General features: G+C 36.7%; 3 protein-coding genes across 3 annotated transcripts; all 3 read left to right on the top strand.

The window, feature by feature from the left end:
• Nucleotides 1-10271: 10271 nt before the first annotated feature.
• Nucleotides 10272-12015, top strand: ALKBH2 (oxidoreductase, 2OG-Fe(II) oxygenase family protein). The gene is made up of 4 exons (XM_086229189.1): nucleotides 10272-10620; nucleotides 10827-10943; nucleotides 11056-11245; nucleotides 11436-12015. The coding sequence occupies exons 1-4, from the start codon at nucleotides 10384-10386 to the stop codon at nucleotides 11627-11629; spliced, it is 738 nt and encodes a 245-aa protein (XP_086085315.1). The 5' UTR covers nucleotides 10272-10383; the 3' UTR covers nucleotides 11630-12015.
• Nucleotides 12016-12419: 404 nt separating this feature from the next.
• On the top strand, nucleotides 12420-17315 carry AACT1 (Thiolase family protein). Its single transcript, XM_086230089.1, has 14 exons — nucleotides 12420-12828; nucleotides 12916-13014; nucleotides 13210-13383; nucleotides 13491-13596; nucleotides 13885-14023; nucleotides 14404-14481; nucleotides 14565-14630; nucleotides 15096-15181; nucleotides 15293-15392; nucleotides 15474-15584; nucleotides 15669-15710; nucleotides 15913-15999; nucleotides 16214-16299; nucleotides 17143-17315. The coding sequence occupies exons 1-14, from the start codon at nucleotides 12795-12797 to the stop codon at nucleotides 17174-17176; spliced, it is 1242 nt and encodes a 413-aa protein (XP_086086215.1). The 5' UTR covers nucleotides 12420-12794; the 3' UTR covers nucleotides 17177-17315.
• Nucleotides 17316-24146: 6831 nt separating this feature from the next.
• LOC147299897 (weak chloroplast movement under blue light protein (DUF827)) lies at nucleotides 24147-26545 on the top strand. The gene is made up of 3 exons (XM_086229985.1): nucleotides 24147-24263; nucleotides 24672-24888; nucleotides 24977-26545. Exons 2-3 carry the CDS (start codon nucleotides 24691-24693, stop codon nucleotides 26543-26545), a joined length of 1767 nt encoding a protein of 588 aa, XP_086086111.1. The 5' UTR covers nucleotides 24147-24263; nucleotides 24672-24690.
• The last annotated feature ends 50 nt before the right edge of the window (nucleotides 26546-26595 follow it).

Here is a 26595-nt window from a genome sequence, read left to right as displayed (position 1 = left end):
AGCATGTACAAATATGTACAATGGTGCATGCTATAGCTATAGCTGTATCGCCCCTATTAGAGCATGTCATTGCTATTATGCTAAAAGCCACATATAGTGGAATTGAAAAGAAAAAAAAAAAAGCTGTTATTTGCACACCCTCTTTTTTCTTTTTGCATACCCCTATTAAAAACAAAAACAAAACAAAAAAAAAAAGACTATACAGCCCCTTCTCTTTCAAGTTTTCCCTCCCTCAGCCCAGCCCCTTCTCTCTTTTCTCTCGTTCACACCCCTATTCCCCATTTCTCCTGTTTTTTTTTTCTTCTTCTTCTTCTTCAACCCTCCCCCAGCCAGCCCCTCCACCCAACCCACCTAGCCCCTCAACCCCTTCACCTGACCCACCCTTCCCTCCCTCCCCCTTCGGCCTTCCCCCCTCCACCCAACCCACCTAGCCCCTCAGCCCCTGCACCGACCCCCCCAGCCCCTGCACCACCAAAACAGCCACCACCACAACACCACCAAAACAGCCATCACCACCACCTTCTTCTTCCCCCTACCTAAGCCAAAACAGCCACCACCACTACCACATTCTTCTCTCTCTCTCTCTCTTCTCGCCCAAGAAAATAGCAAAAAAACAAAAAAAAGGTTGGCAGGTGGTTCGGCAAACCAGTGCCGAACCTGTCGGTTTCGTTCGACAGGTAACCGCCGAACAAACCTGGTTCGTTTGGTGGGTACATGCCGAACGAAACAGCCAGGTTCGGCACTGGTCTGCCGAACCTACCATTTTTTTTTTTAAGTTGGTGTTGCGGGGGAGAAGGAGGTGCTGCGAGGAGGAGAGAGAAATACGAGGGTCGGTGCTGCGGGGAGGAGAGAGAGAGAGAGAGAGAGAGAGAGAGAGAGAGAGAGAGAGAGAGAGAGATGGAGGTGGTCGGGTGAGAGAAGGAGAGTGGGAGGGAGGTGGTCGGTGAGGGAGGGGAAGGGAGGGAGGTTGTCGGGGTGGATGAGGGAAAGGGATCGAGGGGCTGGGATGGTAGAGGCTGAGGGAGGGGCTGGGCTGGTTTCAACATTTCTCTTTTTTTTTTTTTTTTGTTCTTTGTTTTTTTTTTTTTAATTTAAAAATTCACATTTGAGGTGGGGTGTGTAGTGTTTGGATTAGGTGGGTGTGTAGTGAGAAATTTTGGTAAGATTAATGAGGTTGGGGTATTTTGGTAATGGGAGGGGTGTGTAAAAGAGAAATTTTAAATTTTAGAAGATGGTAGGAGGTGTGTAAGAGAAAAATGTGTGCAAAAAGAAAAAAAAAAAAAAAAAAAAAAAAAAAGGTGTGCAAATAGCAGCCCTAAAAAAAAACTCACTACAATGGAATGCTTATGTTTAGCATTTATCAAGAAAATTATGGCCCCACATCAGAAAAAGCAAGCATGTGAGGAAATAGAAAATTGGTGTTGGTTGATGGGAGTTGATTGATTGGGAAGAGAGAGAAAAGAGAGGTTGTTGAAGGTGTAGGTCCTACAAGAGAGAGAATTAAACTTCATATGAGTGATAGAGTCAATGTTCTATACACATGACTTGTTCTTATTGGTTGAACACAAGATTTAAGATTATATCTTTTATACCATTGGAGCAAAAACCACAAAAGTTATAACAAAAAACTAAAAATAAAGTATTTAGCATAACTTTTAGTTTTTTTCCATTGTACATGCTCTAAAAAGAGCATGCACAATGATGTTGTTAAATGCTAAATGCTATAGCTAAAATAGCAATTTTTTATTAGGAAAAAAAAAAAAAAAAACCACCTACAATAGTTGCTTTCTGCGAAATGCTAAAATAGGGTCGTTTAAATATACCTCCATTTTTAATACCATATTTTAGAGTAGGCCCGACTGGTAAATAAATGTGTGTAGGGTTTTTTTTTCACGTCAGATAATGACTTATGCATGAATTTGTGGATATTTATGAAAGATGTTATTGCTCCTATTTGAGAAATATATATATATTTAAAGATCCATGATTTAAGGCATTTATTACTCTTAATTTTGAATGTTTTTATTGATAAAATTTCATGATTCATGCATCTAATTGAAAAACAAAATTGTTACCAATTATGAACATCAACGTAGAAACACTCAAATACAAAAAAAAAAAAAATTAAACACCCAATATACATATAATATACCTATAATATAGATTAAAAAAATGAACACAATAAGCCTCTACTTTGGGTTAAAAAAAAATCTAATAAGAATATAATAAATCCAACACAATACCTTGGACTCATGTATATAAAACAAAATAAGAAAAAGAAGAAGATATTTATCGTTCAGGTCAAGAAAAATGTTAACCTAAAGAACATAAGATGATGATCGAAGATTGATGGTGAAGAATGATAGAAGATGAAGAAAAATCAAAGAAAAGGAAGATCAAAGAAGAAAAAAATAAAAGAAGCAGAAGAAGATCGAACAAACCACAAACACAACCAAAACAAAATAACACATTACATACCTGTAAGCAAGGAATGAAATTTCGAAATTTTCGGCGAAATTTCGCCGAAAATTTCGTTTTTTTGGGTCACCGAAATTTTATCACATACCCAATTATTTTCGGTAATTGTTTCGGCGAAATTGGCGAAATTTCCCGAAATTTCGGCTGGGTTTGGGGGAAAAGGGGCTGGGAGGGGTCTGGGTTCGGGGGAAAAGGGGCTGGGAAGGGCTGGGTTTGGGGGAAAATGTAACGCCCCGAATCGCAGAAATCCGCCGGAGCAGCCGCGGCCCAAAATCTTCGATCCGCCGCCGTGCGGGGTCGTTGGAGCCAGAGAAGCACATGAGCAGACTCGCCGTGACGAGAGGAAGACAACCCAGGTGATGGGAGGTCGCGTCGTCGCCGAAAGAGTGAGATCGCCGCCGGAGCTCCAAGGATCGGCCTCAGCTGGTTCGCGAGTCGGGGGAGGTTTCTGGGCTGCGCCGCCACCAGGGGGAGGAAGAAGAAAGAACGGCGAGGAGATCTGAGCCGGTCCCGTTGCCAGCCATGGCCGGACGCGCCGCCACGCGCCGGTGGCAGGCGCGGCGAAGGAGAGAGAGAGAGAGAGAGAGAGAGAGAGAGAGAGAGAGAGAGAGAGAGAGAGAGAGGGAGAACCGGGAGAGAGGAGAGAGAATGGGATAAAAATCTGATTTTTGGGTTTTAAAACCCTTTTGTAAAAATTACAAAATTGCCCTTTACTTCAGATGTCCGTAACTTTCAAACCATAACTCCGATCGACGCGTGCTACGTGTCTATGAACTCGTGAACTCGCGACCTATCCAACGTGCCCAAAGTCTGAATCAAAAGTCCACTAATTTTAAAAGTTAACTTTGGGTCAAGCCCAATTTAAAACAAAAATAATTAAATAATTAAAATTAAATTAAAACCTTTTTAAATTCCAAATAAATTTCCAAAATCCTTAAAATAAATTCTCAAAATATTTAAAATAATTATCTGGAAATACAGGGTCTCACAGAAAAGGGGCTGGGAGGGGCTGAGTGAGTGGGAGTGTGTCGGGGATGGACTGGGTTGGGGGGAGAGAGGCAGGGGGCTGGTGCTTGGTGGGGAAGAAGAAGAGGGAGAGTCATGGGCAAGGAGGAAAAGGGAGGAAGAAAGAAAGAAGACTGTGAAGAAGAAGAGAAAGAAAGGGAGTCATGGGTAGGACTGTAGGAGGAAGAGGAAGGAAAAAAAAAAAAAAAAAAAGACATGCCAACATACTGTCATGCCTAGGTAGAGGAGATAGGATTTGATCTGGGTTACAATTTATTGACAGAAAATGACAAAAAACAACAAGATCTTATCAACAATTTTAACTAAAATGGAATTCCCACCACTGATGATAAAGCAAATGAATGACCATCATGGCATCATCAATGTATATTGCTTACAAAGTTACAAGTTAACTTAAAAGTAAAAGGAAGGAAAGAAACAAAAAAGAAAAGAAAAGAAAAGGAAGAAAAGAAAAATAAAAAAGAAAAGGAAGGAAAGAAAGAAAAAAAAAATAAAAAAAAAAAATAAAAAGAGAAAAAAACAAAGAAAAAACTTTAGGGTTGATTGGGATTTGAGGCCTTTGGGCAATTGGAAAGAAAAAAAATAATTTGGAGTTTCGTATAGTTGTTTTTAAACCCTAAACCCTAATACACTTTTATATAAAAAATAATTAAAAATATCCTAAAGGGGCCTAAATCATAATATCTTATACCATATGGTCCATATCTTAAAGAATATACAGTATATAGGGTTTAGTGCATAGATTATAGAGTATAAAAAGTATTAGAGTATATAGAGTATATAGGGTTTAGTATTAGGGTTAGTGTATAGATTATAGAGTATAAAGAATATACTAAATTCATTATTCATTATACTAATTTTGTTTAACAGTATTTGCCTCCAACGCGCATTATATTCATCTTATATCACATGAAACCTATTATATAATTTGGTTTCTTCAATGTTTTTTATTAATATAGTAGATAATATGTTAAATAAACATATAGTCAAGTTTCATTCAAAATTTCCGTATTTTGATAACAATTTTCGTCGTTTTTATCTAATTTTATCGAAATCGAAATTTTAATCGAAATTTCCAAGAAAATTTCCGTCGAAATTTCCATTGAAAATTTTTTCGAAACCGAAATTTTACTCCTTGCCTGTAAGTAAGGATGAATGGAAACTTTAAAAATACTACAAAAAAACGCCGTGTAGAACTTTTGAAATTATTAACCTAAAGAACATGTGATGATGAAAGCTTAATGATGTTTGGAAAATGTAAATAATGTTTCTTCTTTATCTTTGAATGTTGGTCATAACACACTAATTTGGATAAGAAAACACTTATTTTGAAATTTGAAAACAAAATTCAAAAGGATATACTTAATTTTTAAAGTCAAACATAAATTACAATTAATTACCAAAAAAATAAATGATAAAACCTTGAAATAAGGCATTAATACACACTAATTTGGAAAACGCATAAACTTTGAAATTTGAAAACAAAAATTAGAAATGAAAAATCTTAATATTCAACTTCATAAATTAATTGGGATTAATTACAAAAAAATTTTCATGATAATACCTTGAAAGTTGAAATAAAGCATTAATTGACAAAATTAAAATTTATCTTTTGCCAACTCAAAGGGTAAAAGAGGAAATCACAAAATGAATTTTCTGCAAAAAATGGATAATCCTACGTGACAAATTTAAAAATGGGTGTATATCCAATTTTTCCAAAAAAATAGGGTAATATCACAAGTCTTTGGAAGGATGATGGCAAAGCTACAAACCTAGTAAACTTGAAACTAAAAGCTATTGAAAACCTAAAAGCACTTCGAACGGAAGCACAAAGAAAACTTGAAAGCAAAAGAACTTGAGTAGTGTTTCTTGAGAGCTTGTGTGTTGAATGATGAATCTGTGTCTTTTCTCTCGAATGCATCTATATATAGGGTTTAGCTAGGCAATGAGGCATTACTTGGCCCGAAATTCCCTTTCAACTCCTAGTTCAGAAGAGATTTGAACTCTCTTGAATTCAAGATTCGACTAGATTCTTGGTTAATTCTTCTTTGATAACCACATAATCTTGAGCATTGATGACTGATTGAAATCATTTCCATACTTAGACTCTTTACTTGAACGTCTTGGCTTCTTGATTCAATTGAGATACTTAGTCTCCATGACTTTCTGAATCCTTTCCTTGGCCGGTTTTTTATTGATCTTGCACTTAACTTTAGGAAAGTCATTAACTTGGATTATGGCTCTACCTTGGGCGGAATTCAAGTTCAAGTAGAACTTCTTGATGAATGAGAAATCCTTGTATAACTTGGATGGAGCCATTATTGGCTAATGAATTTCCACCAATGAGCTTTGGGCTTATCCGAGTTCGATGGGCTCTGATAAAATCAATAAAATCTCAACCGAAATGCTAGAAAAAGAATAGACCTCAAATAGGCCGGAATCACTCTTTTATTTTATAAAAAATAACAAATTGAGCCTTTTAACTATTTAAAGTAATAAATTAAATGTTTTGGCCTTTTATCACTCAAGTCAAGCCATTTTCATGATTTATCACCACAACCTAGCCTCAAATAGACCTTTTATGCCCGACCTCAAATAACCCTTTTCACCCGGCCTCAAATAGGCCTTTTCACCAGGCTTCAAATAGGCCTTTTCACATAACTTAGATTAGTCGATTCAATATTTAGCCCAAGGGAGATTGGGCGATCAACATTTTTGATACCATGGACAAAGTTGCCCGAATAGATTTTAATAGATCATTTTCGTACCATGTCCACAAGGTTGAGCAATCAACATAGATGATATTTGGGTGAAATAAACATAAAATGAGGTCGGATAATCAAGAAATAAAAAACAGAGAAAGAAAGTCATTTGGGCTAGGTAGAAGATATTTGTATGTGGAAAATGATGGAGAGGTTGTACGGATAGAAATAATTCGAAAAAGCAACCTGGGTCAATTAAAGGATACTTTGAAGGTGGAGGTAGCCTGAATAGCATAAAAGAAATTTTGATAGAAAATGATGAGAGATATGTCGGATGACATATATAGACCTTGGGTGTAAAATGAGAAGAGGTTGGATGGCCAACTTTCATGTCTCTTTTCAAAATAAATCGGGCTCACTCAAAAGTAAAGACTAGTACTTTTTTGTCATTAAAACCTTTGTACTTGGCTAGGCTACATATACATATATATTTTAAAGGGCTATTTACAAAAAAAATCAATAAAACATTTCAAAATTACAAATAGGTCAGTAAAAAATTTTGAAATCCCGAAACAGTCACCATTGACTTATTTTGAAATTATATATTTTACAAAAAGATGACATAACAAAAACTACAAATTACAAACACTGCCACTAATATCACCAACTAATGTATGAAAATTTAAATAAATTTCAAAAAAGTCAATCAATACTTACCCATCGATGATGTCAACAATATATCCTAATTCTGAAAATTACAAAAAGGTCAATCATTGTTTACCCATTGCTAATGTTAGCAATATATCCTAATTTTGAAAATTACAAAAAAGTCAACAACTAATCAGAAGCTAACACATGTCCAAAATAAAGATCAATAACAAATTTTTTTCTTTCCCTTTCTCCTTTTTGTACCTACAGCAACGTGTAACATTTTTTCTTTTTTTTTTCCTCTCTCATTTTTTCACTTGCAGCAACGTGTAACTTTTTTTTTTTTTTTTTCCATTTCTCCTCTTTTTACTTGCAGCAACATGTAAGCTTTTTTTTTTTTTTTTTTTCCTTTCACCTTTTTTTACCTGCAACTACCTGTAATGATTTTTTTTTCCTCATTTTTTCTTCTTTTTTTTTTTTCTTGCATCTTGTTTCCCTTCATCCTCTTGTTTAAGATGCATATTAGAAACATGCAGTGTACAGATTAGACACTATTTTTTAATTGAAAGTTGTCGCACAATTACCGATTTTAAATTAGAAATTATCGCACAGTTTCAAAAAAATATTAGAGGCCGTGTCTAATATACCGATTTTAAATTAAAAATTGTCACACAGTTTCGGAAACATATTATGTAGTGTCTAATATGTCGATTTTAAATTAGAAATTGTCACACAGTTTCGAAAACATATTATGCAGTGTCTAATATGCCGTTTTTAAATTAAAAATTGTCGCACAGTTTCGGAAACATATTAGACACTGTTAGGCAATGTGCATATTAGACACCGTGTGAAAATTACTGATTCGAAATCAATAATTGTGTGACAGATACTGAAAACCAGTATCTGTAAAAACCTAAACAGATATTGTCACATAAATACTGAAACAATTACTGTCACACAAATATTGAAATAGATATTGTCACACAGATACTGAAAATCAGTATTTGTTTCAGTATCTGTAAAAACCTAAACAAATACTGTCACACCGATACTGAAACAGATACTAAAACAAATACTGTCAAACAGATACTATTACACAGATACTGAAACAGACATTGTCACACAAATACTGAAACATACACTGTCACACAGATACTGAAACACATATTGTCACACAGATACTGAAACAGACATTGTCACACAGATACTGAAACAAATACTATCACACAGATACTGAAACAAACACTTCCACATAAACTGAGACATAAACAATGCAATCCAACACTAAATAACTCAAACATCTTAATAAAACGTAATATAATTTCCAATTAGTAAAATCAACCTCCAACATAAAAAATTTACAAGAAAAAAAGGAATGATAAAAGAAATACATAAACTGTATATTTGGAACATATATATAAATCGTTTTTGAATTGGTAACTATGTGATAGTCACAGTTTTTGAATTGGTAACTGTTTTATGATGTTTCTATTCTTATTTATATAATTATGAACATTAATTCCATTTTAAATAGTCAATTTTAGGTATGTGAACTAGGTGCAACTTAAGAACTATATATTACTCATAGTCCAACTCAAACAAAAAAGAAAATAGTAAATGTAATCACTATAACAAATACTGTGACACATATATTGAAATATAATCTATTCTTACTAGAAAATAATCACCGATTCAAAATCAGTAACTATATGACAGCACCATATTAATCACAAAAAAAATCTGCACCAAGAGAGTTGTTTTAACAGATCAGGATTGACAATGACAAAAAAAATTTACATAAATACCAAAATCATTGTTTTATTAGCTATACTACAGTGGAGAGGGGAGAGGAAATTAACCCCACTTGTTCTCCAATATTTCTTGTGCAAGTAAAAACATTATACAGTATAAGATCACCCGAAAGTTCATTACAGTAAATTCATGCTAGCTTGCAAAATTGTTGATATATATCCAGTTGGTTACTATCTTAGAGTAACACTGCACTGGCAAGTAGTGTAGGGACATTAGAGAAATAGAGAGAAATGAAGAAAGGGCTGACTAAGGCACAACATGACAAGTTCTTACGTATTTGTCTTGGCAGGCCAATTGTATTGTTCCAAGAATACCAAACTTTCCCACTGCTATTCAGATGAAGAAATAAGAAATTGAACAATGATTTCGGAAACTTTAGAAAGTTATTTGTCATCCAGTGCCAAACTTTCCAAATAAAAGTTATTGTGCAAATGGAAAGATAAGCAAAAACCATTATATTGGCATCACACCCGCTAGCTTCAAACACCTTCATGCTTCACTTGTGTAATAGCAATATAGCATCAGCACTGTAGAGAAGGTGTTCACAATAATAGTAATGGGCTGGGCCAGAGCACAGCAGACGCCACTTTCGTAATGGGCTGAGCCAGTGGACCATTGACTAAAATAGAATTACTCAAAATATCAAAATTACCAAAATAAAAATAAGGAAAAAAACATAAAATGAACGCATGAGATATTTTGAGAAATCTGATAATGGAATGCCCAATTGACTAAAATGTAATTTATTAAAATATCTCATTGATTAAAATGAGATAGAAAATTTGGTATCGACTTTTTTGTAATCATGAAATGTTTTATTAACTTTTTTGTAATTTGCTATATTTAAATGTGGCAGCCTTGTAATCCTTCAAATTAATCCTTTAAATTCTACTCTTTTCCTCTATTCTCCGAAACGAAAAATTATCCAAAGCCCACTTCTTAAGCCAATATTGATGTTTATAACATATATACATATGTTTATGTGCCAGCGCCACGTTACTGGCACTTGTTTCCTTGACTATCTATTTATGAATACAAGTTAGAGATTTTAGTGAAGCAACTCAAGTACTCAACCACGCATCTCTACATCATGGATGCACTTCCTCTTTCTTTAAGTCAAACAAACATCAAGAAATCAACCGTCCATTCTTATTAATCAAACAACCAGCCATCCCGAATTCATCCGACCACTCTACTCACGCCAATCAGGCCAAAGCTCTCTTGATTTTTCTTGCTCCATACGGCTAGCTGCACACTTACAGTTGTAACATGTTATCACTCTTGCAACTTGTGATTTTGGGACCCCATTAGCAGCCCCTTTGAACTCTCTCCATTTGGCGGTAACAAAAAAAAATGTATGCCTAATGCTCGATTTAAGTCGTCACTTAGTTTAATTTAGAAAAATTATTTTGTATAACTGATATATTAACACGTGATATAACTAGTCTATGTGTTATAATATGGATTAATATTATTAATACTATATCCTATTAATACAAACACATCGTTCAATGATACTCTTACATGTTGAATGTTGAATTAATTATACCGCGTAACGGTATATTGATTATACCCTATAATTTTTCCAAAGTTTGACTCAAATTCATGAAAGAAGGTAGGCCGGCTTCCTTTTCTCACCCATATCCTTTCCAAAAAATTTTGCCATGACTAAATGCCAATTTATGGCCCAAACAAACAGGCGCGTAAATCGTAGTCGATGAGTTTAAGGAAGTTGTTGAAGGTGGCGGTGGGTGAACCAACGAACCCAAACCCTAATGAGGATAGTGAGAAACAGGCGAAAAGACAGACGGTGCTTCTGGGCAATGGAAGCGAAGTGGTGTTCATACCAAGGTTCATAAGCTTCGATCAGGCTTGGCAATGGTTCGATTACCTCGACACCCATATCCCTTGGACCCGACCCACCATTCGTGTCTTCGGCCGATCCTGCCTCCAGGTCTCTCTCTATGTTTGTATTTTCCATAGAAATTTGCCCTTTTGTCTATCAATTATCAGTTGGGTTTTGTGGATTTTAATATATGCAAAATATTGGGAATTCTGGTACATACGAGCAACATAAACATTGTTGGTTTAATTGTGTATAATTCTATATGCCTGAATTGAGGATTGATTGTACCGAACTAGCATTGTTGTATTTTGCAGCCTAGAGATACATGTTATGTGGCAAGCCCAGGACTGCCACAACTGGTTTACAGTGGGTACCAGCCTCATGCCTATTCATGGGATGATCATCCCCCACTTAAGCAAATCTTGGAAGCGGTAACAAGAATGCTTACATGATTTTCATTATTCGTATTTCATCATCCTTTGCTCATAATTCATTCCTACTATGGTGTCATGGCTCATGTCATGTCTTCATTTATCTCCCTAGGTGCATAAAGCTCTTCCTGGCAGCAGTTTTAATAGCTTGCTCCTGAATAGGTATAAAGGTGGTAATGATTATGTTGCTTGGCATTCTGATGATGAGAAGCTTTATGGATCTACTCCTGAAATCGCGTCCCTATCCTTGGGATGTGAACGTGAATTCCTCTTGAAGAAGAAACCCAGTAAAACATCCCAAGGTATAATAATAATCAACCATCATCTCCCTTCTCAAAGTGTTTCGTTCATTTATTACTTAACGGACCATCTAGTTTTTGTTGTGTCATTGTTATGTTTTATCTGTTGCCCATGTATTGTTGACAAAATGATAAGACTTACAACTACAATCCAATGATCCATTAATTTGTTCCTTTTTGGTGTGAATACCAGAGAGAAGAAATGATCAAGAAACTACAAGTAAGCGATTAAAGCGCAACCATGATGATCAGCACTCATTCACACTTAAGCATGGATCACTCTTGGTGATGAGGGGTTACACTCAAAGGGATTGGATGCACTCGGTGCCTAAGCGGTCAAAAGTAGAGGCGACTCGTATCAACCTCACCTTCAGGCATGTTGTCTGATGGGTTCTAGGATCAGAAGAGAATGGTTGTTCATTGTGTTCAGTGTATTCTCTGTAGATGGGTTCTTGAAGAACTTGGTGCAAGTAAGGTAACTTCCCATTGGTATTTTGTCTACGGGAGGAATGTATAGCTTTTTTTTTTGTGTTGATTATTTAAGAAATTTGTGGATGGTTGTATCCTTTGGTGACTGATATGTCATACTTATTATTTGTGTAACAGGCTTTTACAATTTTGTTTTGTCATTTCTCTCTGTTTTGTTGCTTGGCTTGGTCCCTTCTTCGTCTTAGTGAAGTGACTACCAAAAAGCTCCCTGTAATTCAGTGTCACCACATTCCATAATTTTGCACTCTTCAACTGTGACCTTTTACTTTTAACAAATGCGATCGCTTTCCTCCCCTATGTTATTGGCTTTCCCAAACTTCGGACTCCCATTTTTAAGTTGATATTAAGCATACTCCACTCATGTCCAAAAAACAAAAGCATTCTCCTCTCCAGTTTTAGTCTATAGTGTATTGCCATTAACATAATTGTCAGCCACAACTATTCTTTTTCTGGGCCTGGGCCTGCATAACTGATTGGTGTTCTTGGAGGCTTGGACTTGTTTCTAGGTCCACTTCAAGCCCTTGGATAAGTGTGCAAACTATTCATTTTTGCAGTGAACGTGAAATTAAATTATCACAGTACCCAAAAAAAAAAAAAATTATCACTAACAAACAAAACGAGAAGATAGCTACAAATACGTCTTCCAAGTAAAAAGTTGGCTAAGAGCCTAAGACAATGCAATCAGAGCAAGACTGCAAGAATAAAACCTAAATTAATGAGTATAATCCAAATTTAATGCGTGGATTAGTAGTTGGGGAGGTGATGGCCAACCCAAACCGAGAAAAACAGACGATCTTTGAGGAGGAGGAGTGCAGTGGGTCCCACTCAGTCCCACATGGGGGATGGGTAGCGTTTGCCGGCGTAAATGATAAAGGATTCAGCAATCCGCAGGCGATGATGCCATGATGACGACGCTAACTCCCAGCGTTGAAGATATACATGTATACACTATTATTCAATAATTCGTCACAAAGCATAAATTAATAAGGAAATTAAAACTTCTTCTTCCTTGAATTACCCGACGTACTCTGTTTGTTTGTTTGCTCTCTCTGTCTCTCATCTCATGGCTCCATCTTCTGATTCTATTAAACCTCGAGGTAAGCAAGCACTCCTTAACTGCTTCATTTCTTCAATTTTCTTTAATTAACTGCTTTTTCATTTTCTTCGGTGTTGGGCGTTTTCAGATGTTTGTATTGTGGGAATTGCACGTACCCCCATGGGCGGATTCCTGGGTTCCCTCTCGTCTTTCTCAGCAACCCAACTTGGCTCTGTTGCTATTCAATGTAACAACATCTCTCTCTCTCTCTCTCTCTCTCTCTCTCTCTCTTCTTAATCACCCTTTAACTTTGTTTCTATCTCTCTTAATTCTATTCTTTCTTGCTTCCTTTATTTTTACCCAAAAAAAAAAACAAGAACAGGATTTATGATGTGAATATTGGTTCAAGTGAAATGGTTATCTATTGCTAATTATATATTAGGTGCTTTGAAGAGGGCAAATGTGGATCCAACACTTGTGCAAGAGGTCTTCTTTGGGAATGTTCTAAGCGCCAATTTAGGCCAAGCTCCTGCCAGACAGGCTGCTTTAGGTGCAGGCATACCCAACTCTGTCATTTGCACCACTATTAACAAAGTTTGTTCATCTGGGATCAAAGGTCCACTTCTCCACCTAGTAATTCAACTTGCTGTTTCCGCTTTCTTCCAAAATTTATTACTTCTGTGACTTGTGAGTGATCACTGATAGAATTTATTCTTTTTTCAGCCACGATGATTGCAGCACAAACCATCCAGCTCGGTCACAATGATATCGTTGTGGCTGGTGGCATGGAAAGCATGTCCAACGCGCCTAAGTATCTACCAGATGCAAGGTTAGCCTTTGTGCAAGCCATTGCTTTATATGATTCTTTGTAATCATGGACTTCGAACAGGGAATGTGCTAGTAACAACTGAGGATATTTGTATGTTTCACAATAGAGGATTTTCCAACTGAAGACAATTCATGAAAAATGCTGGCCTCATTGCTAGATTTAGCGGTCTCTTACAGGGCTTATGCTCATGTTGTCCATTCAATCTGCTGTCTTTCATAAACATTTGTCCTATTTTGGTTTGTTGGGAGAAGTATCTAATCTCTGTTCCCGACACTAATTTGTAAACAGAAAGGGATCTCGATTAGGACATGATACTATTGTTGACGGCATGCTTAAAGATGGTCTGTGGGATGTCTATAATGACTTTGGAATGGGAGTTTGTGCAGAAATATGTGCTGATCAACATTCCATATCAAGGGAAGAGCAGGTAGCATTTCTCTGGAGATTGGTCTGGTTTAAATATATTGATGTCTCTCACCTTTAGGTGTTCTGCAATTGGATGACTTCTACTAATCTCGTCTTGCTTTGTTGAACTGGCATATTTTTCCTTCATTTTTTTTTTCTTTCATAATTTGCTACAGTCAATGAGCATGCATCAAAACATTGTAAGCATGGATCAAAACATTTTATTTTACACAAATAAGTCACATATAGTTTGACTATTGAGATGCTTGTCCAGTGCTAATTTATATTTGTTTCTATTTGATGTATTTACTTTGACATGATACACTCCCTTTGCACATTATGTTTAATCTACTGCTGTCTCTAGTCACCTCTAAAATTGGGCTCTATCCTTGTATTTTTCAGGATGCTTATGCTATTCGAAGTTTTGAGTGTGGAATTTCTGCCCAAGATGCTGGTCTCTTTGCATGGGAAATAGTTGCGGTTGGATCTTAGTTCTGTGCTGGACAGCAAAAACTATTTAGTTTATCATATAATGTCTGTTAATTCTCAATCATCTGCTGCAGGTTGAAGTTCTTGGGGGACGAGGAAAGCCTTCCTCAATTGTTGACAAGGATGATGGTTTACAAAAGGCAAGTACAATAATGGGCATGCAAATAAACTTATATAGAATATATTTCCTTTTTAAAACCAAAGAAGAATTCAAAAGAACTCCTCATACGGCAACTACAATTGAAAAAGCAGCTCATTCATCCGCACCAACTTCTTTTAAATGATCAGGATTCCAAAAATTTTGAGTTTAAATGATCAAAATCTATTACCTATATCTGGATTTCAACAAATTCTAGCAGTGTCATAGAAATTTATGGGAAAGAACAAAGAAAAAGCGGGGTTTATGGATTGGTTGCACTCCCAATCTCAGGTTGTAGGAAGTCACAACTCTACCTCTTCTCACCACTTTGTTTTCCCCCCTCCCTTAACCTATCTTTTGAACATTAAAGTCATGTATTCTGACTTCATTTTTCTCAGCATCAAAATATTAAATTTACTTCTGTTGTTATTAATTCATATATTTATTGTCATCTGTCCCCTTCTAGTTTGATGCTGCAAAATTAAGGAAGCTTCGACCAAGTTTTAAGGAGACTGGGGGTTCTGTTACTGCTGGCAATGCTTCTAGCATAAGGTAACCCGCCCCCGCCCCTCTCTCTCTCTCTCTGTAATTAGTAATTACTTCTAGTGGTGCAAGTCTCACTATTAACAATGCATTACGGGTTCATGCTTTTCTCTTGGGTAGTGATGGTGCAGCTGCCTTAGTGCTAATGAGTGGGGAGAAGGCACTTCAACTTGGGTTACAAGTAATTGCTAAGATTAAGGGATTTGCTGATGCTGCTCAGGTACTGTTAATGCCCATTTTCATGTATCTTGGTTTTGTGGAACTTCAGACTGTTAATTCTAAAGCAAGATTGTCTGGACAGGCACCTGAATTATTTACAACTGCTCCAGCCCTTGCAATACCAAAAGCTATTTCAAATGCTGGTTTGGAAGCCTCTCAAATTGATTACTATGAAATAAATGAAGCATTTTCTGTAAGAGTTAATGCCTTTAATTTATATACATTTGGCTCTGATTCATTAAGCATTTTTTGAACAAAAATATCTTTATATCTGCAGGTGGTTGCTCTTGCCAATCAAAAGCTTCTTGGCCTCAATCCTGTGAGTCTTCATTCAAAATTCTTTAAATTGAATTTGATGCAGTGCACTCTGAATTCTGAAAGCGAGTCATTTCAGTTGTACTTCCACTTTGCATTTTAGCTTTGTTTCCTTCTGTCCCAGTATCAGCAGTTGACTTTCATTTCACATATTTTTTTTTTGGTACAAACTTTTGTTTCACAATTTTCCTTTCTTATGAATTCAGGAGAAAGTTAATGCCCATGGTGGAGCTGTATCTTTAGGGCACCCATTAGGATGCAGTGGAGCTCGTATCTTGGTCACCTTGTTGGGGGTAATTCATTAGGGCTTATTTCTGTTCTTGATGCTTAAATGTTTGTGCTCAATGATTTAAAATTGCTTCCAGTGGTCTGCTGTCTCTTTTGTGAAAAAACAATTTGGGAGATGAGGCTTTTTCAGAGAAATGGAAAATGCATCTAGATTGTTTGTTTCTTCATATATTTATTAAATTTCAGGCATGTTTTAATTGAAGAGTAATGTTCTTGCAGGTACTGAGACAGAAAAATGGGAGGTATGGGGTTGCTGGTATCTGTAATGGGGGAGGGGGGGCATCTGCCCTTGTTCTCGAACTCATGTAAGATTTTTTACATTTGGTAAGGCATATCCGCGATTCAATATGTTTCATAATTGTGTACTACTGTTATGTTGCTACATGCTACTGCCTACTAGGGCCTTATGTTTGAGGTTTTCTCTTATGGAAAATCTTCAGACTTTTTGCAATTTTGACATCAGAAGAAAGTAGGGGCATTTGCCAACTGCTTTCTTTTTTTTTTTGGCCTTGTTGATCTTTCAAATTAAGCCATGCTATCATCTAGCATATGATTCACCTATAATCAATTGTTAAGCATCTCTTTTTTTAAGTTAATTTTAATTGAGCATACTTGCTCGGTTGAACTTTCTCCTACTGAAAAATTGCAGATGACCACATAGTAGGGAAATAAAGACAGTTCACAATACATTATAATGAGGATAGAGCAGATGAGTATCTGATCGTGTAAGGGGCTTTGATTGTTAAATAAGAATAGGTAGAATGGCTCATAAATTTTAAAAATCTCTTCCTGGAAGATAGGCCCCACCTCATAGACTCCTGGTTTAAAGCTCTGTGGTTGCAGATTGTGGAAACCTAGGCCATACCCTGCAAGTCAATCTAGGCAACAATGAAATTGTAGAATCAATTACGGAGTGCATGTCCCTAGGTTTGGTCAGCCACCCATGTGCTATATAATATATCGTCATTCCTACTAAATCAGTTGGATTGGGTTTTAATTTCTCATCTGCTATTACTGATGTTTGTTCATATTTATCCCATTTTGATCTGAATTTATTGTCCCTTCGCCAGTGTTCTTTTAATTTTGATCTTTGCCTCTGAATTTCTAAGAAGTTTCAATTAGTCATTAAAGAACTTTGTATCTTGCAGGCCAATCGCAAGGGTACGACCTTCTAAGTTATGATATTTTTTGTGTGGCATCATCAGAATGCTGTGCAATTTTTCCTTTGTTTTTTCAGCTTTCTTCCTTAATATAAAGGTCTGTATCAGATGTTATTAAGAAAGTATAAGCTCTACTTTATGTTCATCTTGTCATGTTTTCAGTGTTATCCCCCCCCCCCCCCCCCCCACCCCCCCAAATTTGTTTATGTGAGATTGGGGTCTTTTCACTTCACTCTACGAACTGATATCTAGTAGTACGGATGAAAACCATGTGCCGTGATTTTGTTAAAAATCTGGCGTTGTGATGAGTCTTTTGCACCCAAACTAGGGCTAAGCAGATTATTTCGGAAAGAATAATTTGCAGGCATATTGGAAATGTAGAAAGTAGTGAGCATCGGCTGCTGGAAATAATATGATAACGGCTTCCTTGGATATAGATCTTAAAGTAAAAGATGTTCTTCTATTCTATTCTGAACCAATGAACACATGCATCGTAGGGAGCCAGACATTATGGCAACAAACAACATTGACTGTCCAGCTGGATTTAGGCACCAACACAAACACATAGGTCACGTTTACTAGCATGGAATGTCATTCCCATTAGCATGGAATGTCATTCCCATTCTATTTAAATCTTGTGTTTACTTACATGGGAAATCCAAAAGTAAGTAGAGCCACTCCAAAATGAGGAATCACACTCCTCTTTTTTCAGCAATCTCACTCGTTTGGGGAAGTTGGTATTGACTCCTTTTCCATTTAGAGTCAATGATTCCTACCAATATTGTAAGAGCATGTGCAATGCAAAATGTCGATTTGCATGTCAATACAAGTTTATTGACCCGCATTTTTGAATTTTGTTAATTATTGACTTAACTTAAGCTACTTTATTTACAATGGTTCAAGTCAATAGTTATATATTTTTTAATATTTTCGTATATTCTCTTACAAATTAAAATTTTTAAGTTTATTTATCTAAAAAATTATTATCTCAATGAGATCTTTAAAATAAGCCTAATATTTAATATTTTTTAATAATTTAAATTAATACCCAAATTTAATAAAAAATCTTAATTCATATTAAAATAAACATAATTACTCCCACGGATCGGCGGGGGACATCGTAGGATAATAGGCGTCCGAATTTGAACTTGATGTGTTTGGTCCGGATGATCTCGATGAGTATTGAGCCGCAATCTCATGTTTTACTCATAAAAAATGCCTTTGAAAATTCATCTAAGTGAGAGATATCTATTTGCATTATTTTTATATCTTCATAGTACTTTGCAATCTTATTATAATCTTCACATGCGTTAGCCAACCTCACTGTTTGTTGAGACATTGTCTCTAACACCTCACTAGCGTTGTTTGACGATGTCATCTTGGGCCATCTTCTTGCGTGCTTGTTTGGATGATTTTCTTCCAATTTGCCTTTTGAATTTACTTTGGAAAAGAGAAGCTTCAATCGGATTGGTGTCGCAATCAAGATCGACGTTCTCCATTGGTTGTGATTGTGGCTCAAGATCGGTGAGTTCGATAGATTGCAAATCAGTGATACCCACAAAGAGGAAATCTTTTAAAACCTCATAACAATAATCGTTTGTAAATCCTGCTGGCTCTTTTTCTTTGAACAAAATTATTGTTTCGGACCTTCAAATATAATTGATAAGATTAAAACATTAATATTATAAATTATAATGATAAAATATATATTTTATAATTATTAATAATAAAACATTAATTCAGACAAAAATAATAATAAAACATTAATAACCTTACCCGATCGACCTTGGAGAGCTCACTTTGCCTACGGTTGTCGACTTGCTTAAGACAAGAATGATAATACATGACTATCTTCTTGATTCAATGTCATTTGCACTTGACACTCTTGGTTGTACTTTCGCCTAACACCTCACCAGTAAGCTCAACATACTTTTAATGTACTCGTATCCAAAATACTTTTCGAGTTTGATCCGCACCAATGATCGGATCTTCGGAGATATGAACAAAAGCACGACATAGGGCTACATCTTTATCATTGGAAAAATGTGGCCCTTGTTTTCTCATCTTTGATGCGAACAAAAAAAAATACATTATTTGTGGAGCAAGAAATGAACACTACAATAAGCTCAAGAGGGGTAATAGTGTAATACACAAATGTAGGGGATAAAATGTTGTAAAAATAACATGAGAGAGTGCACATATATATATAATTTGTAAAAATGTTAAAGTGAAAAAAAAAAAAAAAAAAAAAAAAGATTAGCACCAACGGTCAAAATTCAGACTGTTGGTATCAAACCAAAACGAGAGTAGGTAGAACAAGTATTGAATTTCCAGCAGCAGAACGTACAGGAAAGTAGGAGAGAGTGGTGATTGGATGGCTGATAGTAGGAAAGTATACTTGGGCTATTGATAGTCACTTCAATAGTCAATTATTGACCTCTCATTGCAAACATTTTTCTTCCACAATATCAATATATGAACTGACCTCCCCTATTGATCGACCTTGCATTGCACATGCTCTAAGGTCATCTCTCCCTTTCAGATATGGAGTTCCATTATTTCCAAGTAATGTCACTCACCAATTAGCAATTTAGCATGTTTATCTTGGCCCGGTCATGGGAATCTAGTCAAGGGCAACTGAACAAGCCACCAAGGCGACCCTTGTCCTTTCATAGGAAGAGACCTCCATTAACGGGCAGGTTCATGAAAACCAACAGAGCACATAGAGCAGTCTGCAGGGAAAATGGGTTGAAAACCTCATCTACAATCATCCTCGTGGCTCCCCAACAAGACTGAACATGTTGAGCAATGCGAGTGTCGCTAAAATGGTAAGCATTCGTGAAATAGCTCCAAATTCCATGAGCTCGATCTTGCTCATATCTTGGTGACACATCATCCTCAGCCACTTTTGACGAAGGCTGATTTGGTGAAGCCCATAGCTTAGGATGTTGTCAACGAACGCAAACAGTTTGGAGGTTGTTCTCTTAAACGTCCACATCCTTTAATCGTTCTACCAACTAGGAATGTCCATGTACACAGTACACCACATATAGATAGAATAAGATTATGGGTACTTAACTATAAGTAATAGATCACTAATTTAATTATCCAAAAAAATACCCATGCCCACTTGTATTCTTACGTTCAAGGAGAAAAAGCAACGTCTAGCACTCGACAACTACATTTACATAAGCAAGTACAACAATATTGTAGCAACAAATTACAATACACATTTTCAATTAAAAACACTAACTATAAATCTTAAACCAATAAATCCCCTAAAACAAACTTAAAACATACAATAAAAAGTCCTAAATAACCCCACAAATATTAAGATTGAAGTATAAAACAAAGAGAAAAAATTGATGGGCAACTGTAGCTAGATGCAGATGTGGTTGCTGAGCAATCAACTGTTTAAGAACTTTTGATGAACACGCCTAGCACACGTGGAAAATGTTCTAATCTTTATGTTATGAGTTGTCCCTGTCATTCTGAGTAACAAATTAATCAAACTTGCGTTATTTTCAGTACTTTATTGAGTTCTTAAGCCCTTGAAAGAAATAAATTATATAACTATATATTGATTATTTCTCTTATAGAGGTGGGATCCACCTGTCTCGATTAGTGTACCAGTTTGAAATGCCCATCCCTTATATATATTTTTTTGCTAAGAAAATAAATATGACTACACAAATCCCCAACAACAACTCAAACCCATTAGACCCAAAGTGAAAGCCGAAAACACAAACAAGGGGAGAGAGTGAATTCCAATCTCAAACAAATTTTGAAAGTAGCCTGTTTGTGGATAAATCCACCAACTATGGCCAACCAATGCCAGGATGCCATGTCCACTGACTCATAATCCTATTTGGCACTTTGACTTGTCAACGTGTTGACTGGTCATCGTGCTGTGGAACTTGAGGTCTTGAAGATGGACTGGTGATTCATTCCCGAGCCAAAGACTTGCCACAATGTTTTTACAGAAAATTAGATTTAGTCCTTACATTTCTTCATTGGACTGAAACCTTATAAGTTTGTTTTTTTTTTTTTTTTTTTTTAAATAAAGCCTTTTGACCACTACCATGTCAAAGAAATATATGTCATTAATTTTTTATTTTTTGAGTATATAGGGTACTAGTTCACCTCATACCCTCATTAGGTGTAGAATAATGTTTGTGGAGACTGTATATTAAGTTTTAACTCTGAGAGTCTGTTTGCCTCAAAATGTCTACAGCCACGTGTCAGGTAAGCCGCAAATCAAAGAAACCATGTCCTTCTAATATGCGTTGGGCGCATTTACACGGCTGCAAGGCCGAGCGCACAAGTTATAGGTTAAGCAAAACTAACTTTTGGTCAGGCGACCGTGGACCAAGGAAAGAACACCTCTCGGTTACAAGGGTTTTGATACCTTGGCTGCAAGGACTTAGGGTAGTGTGGCCGGGGTTGGTGTGATGGTGATGTGGTGAGTGATAGGTGCAAAGTTGAAATTTAACAAATAGCAATTAATTGTAAAAACGAAATCAAAACACAAACTGTCTTCGAAATTAATTGTAATAATACAAGTATGAACTATATATCGCATAATATAACACTATATAATCTAAGAAAACAATAAACCTACTTATGCTTAAAGTACATAACAAGAAATTGAATCTAGATTATCTAGATTAACCAATATGCGGATTAAACTACCATACTCATTAACAATGACAATAAAAACCGAAGAACACAAAAGTTTTGATCCTAAGTTCTTGAGAGAAACCATAAGATTTTCTCAAGAACACCTAAAAATTGAAAAGAAAACTAAAAGAACTTAGGATCAAAACTCTTGTGAAGAACTGGGGGCCGGTCAAAATTGTGTTCTTGGTGACTCAAGGCCTCTATTTATAGTGGTAAAACTCTAATGGGTGCCTTTGATCCCAAGAGTCACGATTCTTTCAAGGAGTTGTAACTGGCAAGAATGTTAAATGGTTATGACTCTTGATCTTCTAAGGATTCCTCGGTTCCTTGCTCTAACGGGATTTGTCTTCTTTTTACCTAATCCTCACGACTAGGCTCGCTTTGTGTTGCCTTATGTTGCTTCTTAACTTGGACTTTTATCTCGTCTTCAGCCCATCTCCTTTATTAGTTCATTCTATCTTGGCTGTTTCTACAATTTATTGAGCCGACCTTGCAATGGCCCAATTCTCCATAAAATCTTGGCCCATCTACCAAAAATGCAATTTTAGGCTTAAACAAAGTTCAAAATTTTAAAGTTAAAACCTAATATAAAACCGATAAACTAATATCAAGGGCTCGATGAAGAAACAAAAATGCACTACCGAACACTTGACAATGGCCGGTGAGTGCTCGACGCCTAATATACGTGAAAAAAAAAAAATTAAAACTAATAAACCAATATTATATATGTAACGTGAAATATTTATAATATAATTGGACTTTATTTAGAATTCTAAAAATCATAAGGCTTTAGTGTGTATAATGTAAAATTAAAGAATCTGAATAAAAGTCTCTCATGTTTCTATCCCAAGTGTTGGTAGGTCGCGTTCACAAGTATCCACCTCGGGTCGGCGACCACACCACCATGTCCTCTGTGATTGACACTAGATCTCGAGGACTGCCAAGCCCGATCTCCGTTATCCGCACTCACTGGACCAACTGCAAGATTTCCCTCGATTGTCACCTCGGGTTGGCACCTAATATATAAAGATAGGGGAAATATGCTAAAGAGTCACCGCCCTCAAGTAAGCTCATATATTAATACATCTTAAAGATATTAAAATACTTGGTAATTAAACATTCATGAACTGTTTTTATATTCTGAAGCCAGATGGGACTTTCTCCCACTTCTCCATATATTAATTAAATACTTGATGCATGCTTTGGGTTAGGACTTGACCGAAAGCATGTATCAAAGCATCTAGCTTGCAATTAATATTTCTATCATAGTTATGTGCATCCATCACTATTCACGAAAGAGGACTTGGATCCATCTCCACCCCACATCTCCATGCAGGTAAAATATCTTAGAACCTATTTGGAACCTATAAATAAGGGACTAAGTAACCATAAACAAGGACTAAAGCTAGAATTGTACACACAAAACCTTTGTCAAAATATTGCTAAGAACCAACTGACTTCACCATCGGAGATTCGTAGGCTGGTACTACACCAGTACCTTTTCCGGTGATCGATCATCTTTGAGTGTCCTGCCGGGTGATCGATCTTCACAAGCAAGGAGATAGTAAGCAAGGGGATATATATATAGTAAGCTTGACCATCACAAGCTCAAAGGAGACTAAGAACATCTAATTCATCTCTTTAATTACGTTGATCCAAAGAACATCTAATTCAGTTTTTGGCATCAACATAGCCCAACGAAGCAAAAGCATCAACATGGCTTCAACTGAAAAATTAAGAAAGGTTTACCATATTCTTTAGAAAAAAAAAGACAGACAGAATTATTTCACGATATTTGTAGTTGCCAAGGGTAGAAAATAAATAGGAAAGCATGCAGAGTGCGCGTGGCGTAGTGGTCAACGGTCAAGTATTTCCTCAGTTTTTGGATGGCTTGTGATGGTTCCACATGTGCCCTCCGTGTGAGTGGACATTTGATTTTGGGATGGAGGCTCATAGAGCCCAATTCTAGCTGTCTTTTCCATAATTCTCAGCGGTTCACAATTACCGTTAAGGACCGCATACTTCTCTTATCTTTCCCGCTAAAATAGCAGGACTCATTTGTACAAGGCACAAACTTGAATCAACCTCATGTTTTGGCTTCATACAACCCCAACAAAGAAATCAATTCTACCAATTCGATCGGAAACACATTTCCATTTCTGTTTTTTTTTTCTTTTTTAATTAGGTTCTTTCATATTTGAGATTAATCATCTGTTCGAAAAAAATTTAATTTCTGGGTTTGGCAGGCAATTGTAAGCTAGCTTTGATCGGATCGAAGCTAACCCATTTGAATCTTGATCCTTGTGTGAATTGGTTTCTCATACACGTACCTATTCGATCTTCTTCACCTCTGATTCGTAATTTAATTTTGGGAATTGGTGGGGCCATGCTAATATATTGATTATATTCATCTTTATTCTTTACTAAAGGTACGTGCCTTCACCTTTTTTTCATATATATTTTTTTTATTTCTTTTGATAATGTGCCTTCACGTTTTCAATATATATTTTCACTAACAATTTCTATTTGCGAAATTATTAATGGATTTTGGTATATGTTTTTGTGATTATACTTAATTTTTTGAAGATTAATGTCACTGTTGTCTATTTCATCCTTTTTAAAGTGAATGTTTCTGTATGCCAATATACATTTGTTTGTTGACATCCGGCCACTTTGACCTTGGGGATCAACTGAGTTTTTGTGAGGTTGTTAAATGTCAAGTCTAAGCCAACATAAATTTCGAACATGGATGGGATATGATGTTATTTTTAGTTATCTGTTTATTCAGTAGGTGTATATGATGCTAATTGCTGTGATGACATGCATGTTAATTGCAGAAGAAATTAATAAATAAAAATGGTGAATGTGCGCATAAAGGATCAGCAGAAGGCAGGTGGTTCTCCAAGGGCAGAGGTGGGAGAGGTGGACACCAGGGCACCATTTCAATCTGTCAAAGCTGCTGTTAGTTTGTTTGGTGCAGTAGCAGCCATTTCTAGACGAAACAAACAACCTTCCAATTCCACCCCCACCAAGAAAAAACAACTTGCTCCAGAGGTACCTACTTAATTATTCAATTATCATTATAATGCCATCATCTTAATTACTATATATTGCTAACTTACTTATATTATCAATTTCTCAGAACAATGCACTGGACAGGGAGACTCAGCTTCTGTTGACCCAGAAAGAACTCAACAAGATTATGCAACAACTAGAAAGTGCCCAAACTACGAAAGCTCGAGCACTTTCTGAGCTTGACAAGTCCAAGAGAACACTGGAGGATCTCAATACCAAGCTCAAAGCTGTAACCGATTCCAAACAATCCGCAATGAAAGATGCAGAAGAAGTCAAGAATCGCGCTAAGAAACTGCAAGAGTTCAAATCCAAAGAAACCATTGAAGTTGGTACTTGGAGGCAGGAATTGGACCATGCAAGAAAGGAGTACACAGCCATTGTTACCCAACTTGATGCTGCAAAGCAAGAGCTTACCAAAATCCGCCAAGACTTTGATGCTGCCTTGGAAACCAAGCTGGCTGCCTTCCAACAGGCAGCAGAAGCTCAACGTGCCGCAAAAGTTAACTCCGATAGGGTTAATGAGCTGTCAAAGGAAATTGCAGCCATGCAAGGATCAATTGATCAGCTAAAACTTGCCTCCCAACAAGCCCAACAAGAGCAGGCAGACGCTATGGCCGAAAAGGAGGCTGGCCTACGATCTTACACAACTGCCAAGAATGAAGCAGAAGAAAAGTTGCTATCTTTGAAGGAACAAGTTGATGCTGATATCACCGCAAGTCTAGAGGCAGAGCTTCAGGAAACAACTGCGGAGATTGAAGTTTTACAAGAGGATATGAGAAAAGCCCACGAGTCTGAAATGGACTCCGTGAGAATTGTGACCATGGAGCTCAATGAAGCCACAAAGATGCTGCAGGAAGTTGCTGATGAAGAAAGCTCTCTTCGGAGCTTGGTGAGTTTCCTCAGGCTGGAATTGGAGGATGTGAAGACGGAGCAAACTGAATTGCAGGACAAGGAAATGGAAATGCATTCTCTTGCTGCTAAACTGAATGATGAGATACAGAAAATCAAGGAAGAGGCAGAGCGTACGGAGCCAGAAATTAAGCCTAGTGATCAAGATCATAGTTTGACACTCCAGCAGCTATCGTCAGAAACTGAAAACAAAAGACTGGAAGCCGCAAGGATGAAGGAAACTGCCGAGGAGCAGAAGCGAGAAGCTGAAAATAGCCGAATTGCAGCAGACGAAGCAGAGAAGAAACTAAAACTCGCCTTGGAAGAAGCTAAAGATGCAAAAGAAGCTGAAAAAAGAGTCCTTGATGACCTGAATGTGTTCTCAGGTAGACAGGAAACAGGAAGTCCTTCGAATTATGAGAGCAGTGGGAAGATCAAAATATCAACGGAGGCGTTTGAATCTTTGACAAGGAAAGTGGAGGAATGTGAAAAATTGGCTGAGAAGAAAGAGGCAGATAGCATGGCCCAGGTAGAAGCAATCAATGTACAAAAAAATGAAGCAGAAAAAAAATTGGAGGCCAATTTAATAGCCATAGAGGAAATCAAGACTGCAACAGACATGGCTTTGAGCAAAGCAGAGATGGCAGAGTCCGCAAAATCTGCGGTTGAGGGTGAACTTCGCAAGCGGCGTCAAGAAGAAGAAACAGTGGGAGGCGGGTCGTCAGGGTCATTCCCCGTGCAGTTCTAGGATTCGACTTCAAGAGTAGATCAGAATGCCATCCCCCATTTTTTTGTGTA

The sequence above is a fragment of the Dryas octopetala genome, chromosome 1, assembly GCF_963921425.1.
Source record: "Dryas octopetala chromosome 1, drDryOcto1.1, whole genome shotgun sequence".
NCBI classification, from domain to species: domain Eukaryota; kingdom Viridiplantae; phylum Streptophyta; class Magnoliopsida; order Rosales; family Rosaceae; genus Dryas; species Dryas octopetala.
The sequence above is the reverse complement of the archived record's forward strand: the minus strand, read 5'-3'. Positions and strand labels throughout refer to the sequence as shown.

Bases quoted from the DNA above. Each gene is read 5' to 3' on its own strand.
- LOC147299897 (XM_086229985.1), top strand. From the start codon at position 24,691: ATGGTGAATGTGCGCATAAAGGATCAGCAGAAGGCAGGTGGTTCTCCA. The intron at 24,889-24,976 runs GTACCTACTTAA...TCAATTTCTCAG, and splicing joins AAAAACAACTTGCTCCAGAG to AACAATGCACTGGACAGGGA.
- AACT1 (XM_086230089.1), top strand. From the start codon at position 12,795: ATGGCTCCATCTTCTGATTCTATTAAACCTCGAG. The intron at 15,182-15,292 runs GTAACCCGCCCC...TCTCTTGGGTAG, and splicing joins GGCAATGCTTCTAGCATAAG to TGATGGTGCAGCTGCCTTAG. The intron at 16,300-17,142 runs GTAAGATTTTTT...TGTATCTTGCAG, and splicing joins GCCCTTGTTCTCGAACTCAT to GCCAATCGCAAGGGTACGAC.
- ALKBH2 (XM_086229189.1), top strand. From the start codon at position 10,384: ATGAGTTTAAGGAAGTTGTTGAAGGTGGCGGTGGGTGAACCAACGAAC. The intron at 10,621-10,826 runs GTCTCTCTCTAT...TGTATTTTGCAG, and splicing joins TCGGCCGATCCTGCCTCCAG to CCTAGAGATACATGTTATGT. The intron at 11,246-11,435 runs GTATAATAATAA...TGTGAATACCAG, and splicing joins ACCCAGTAAAACATCCCAAG to AGAGAAGAAATGATCAAGAA.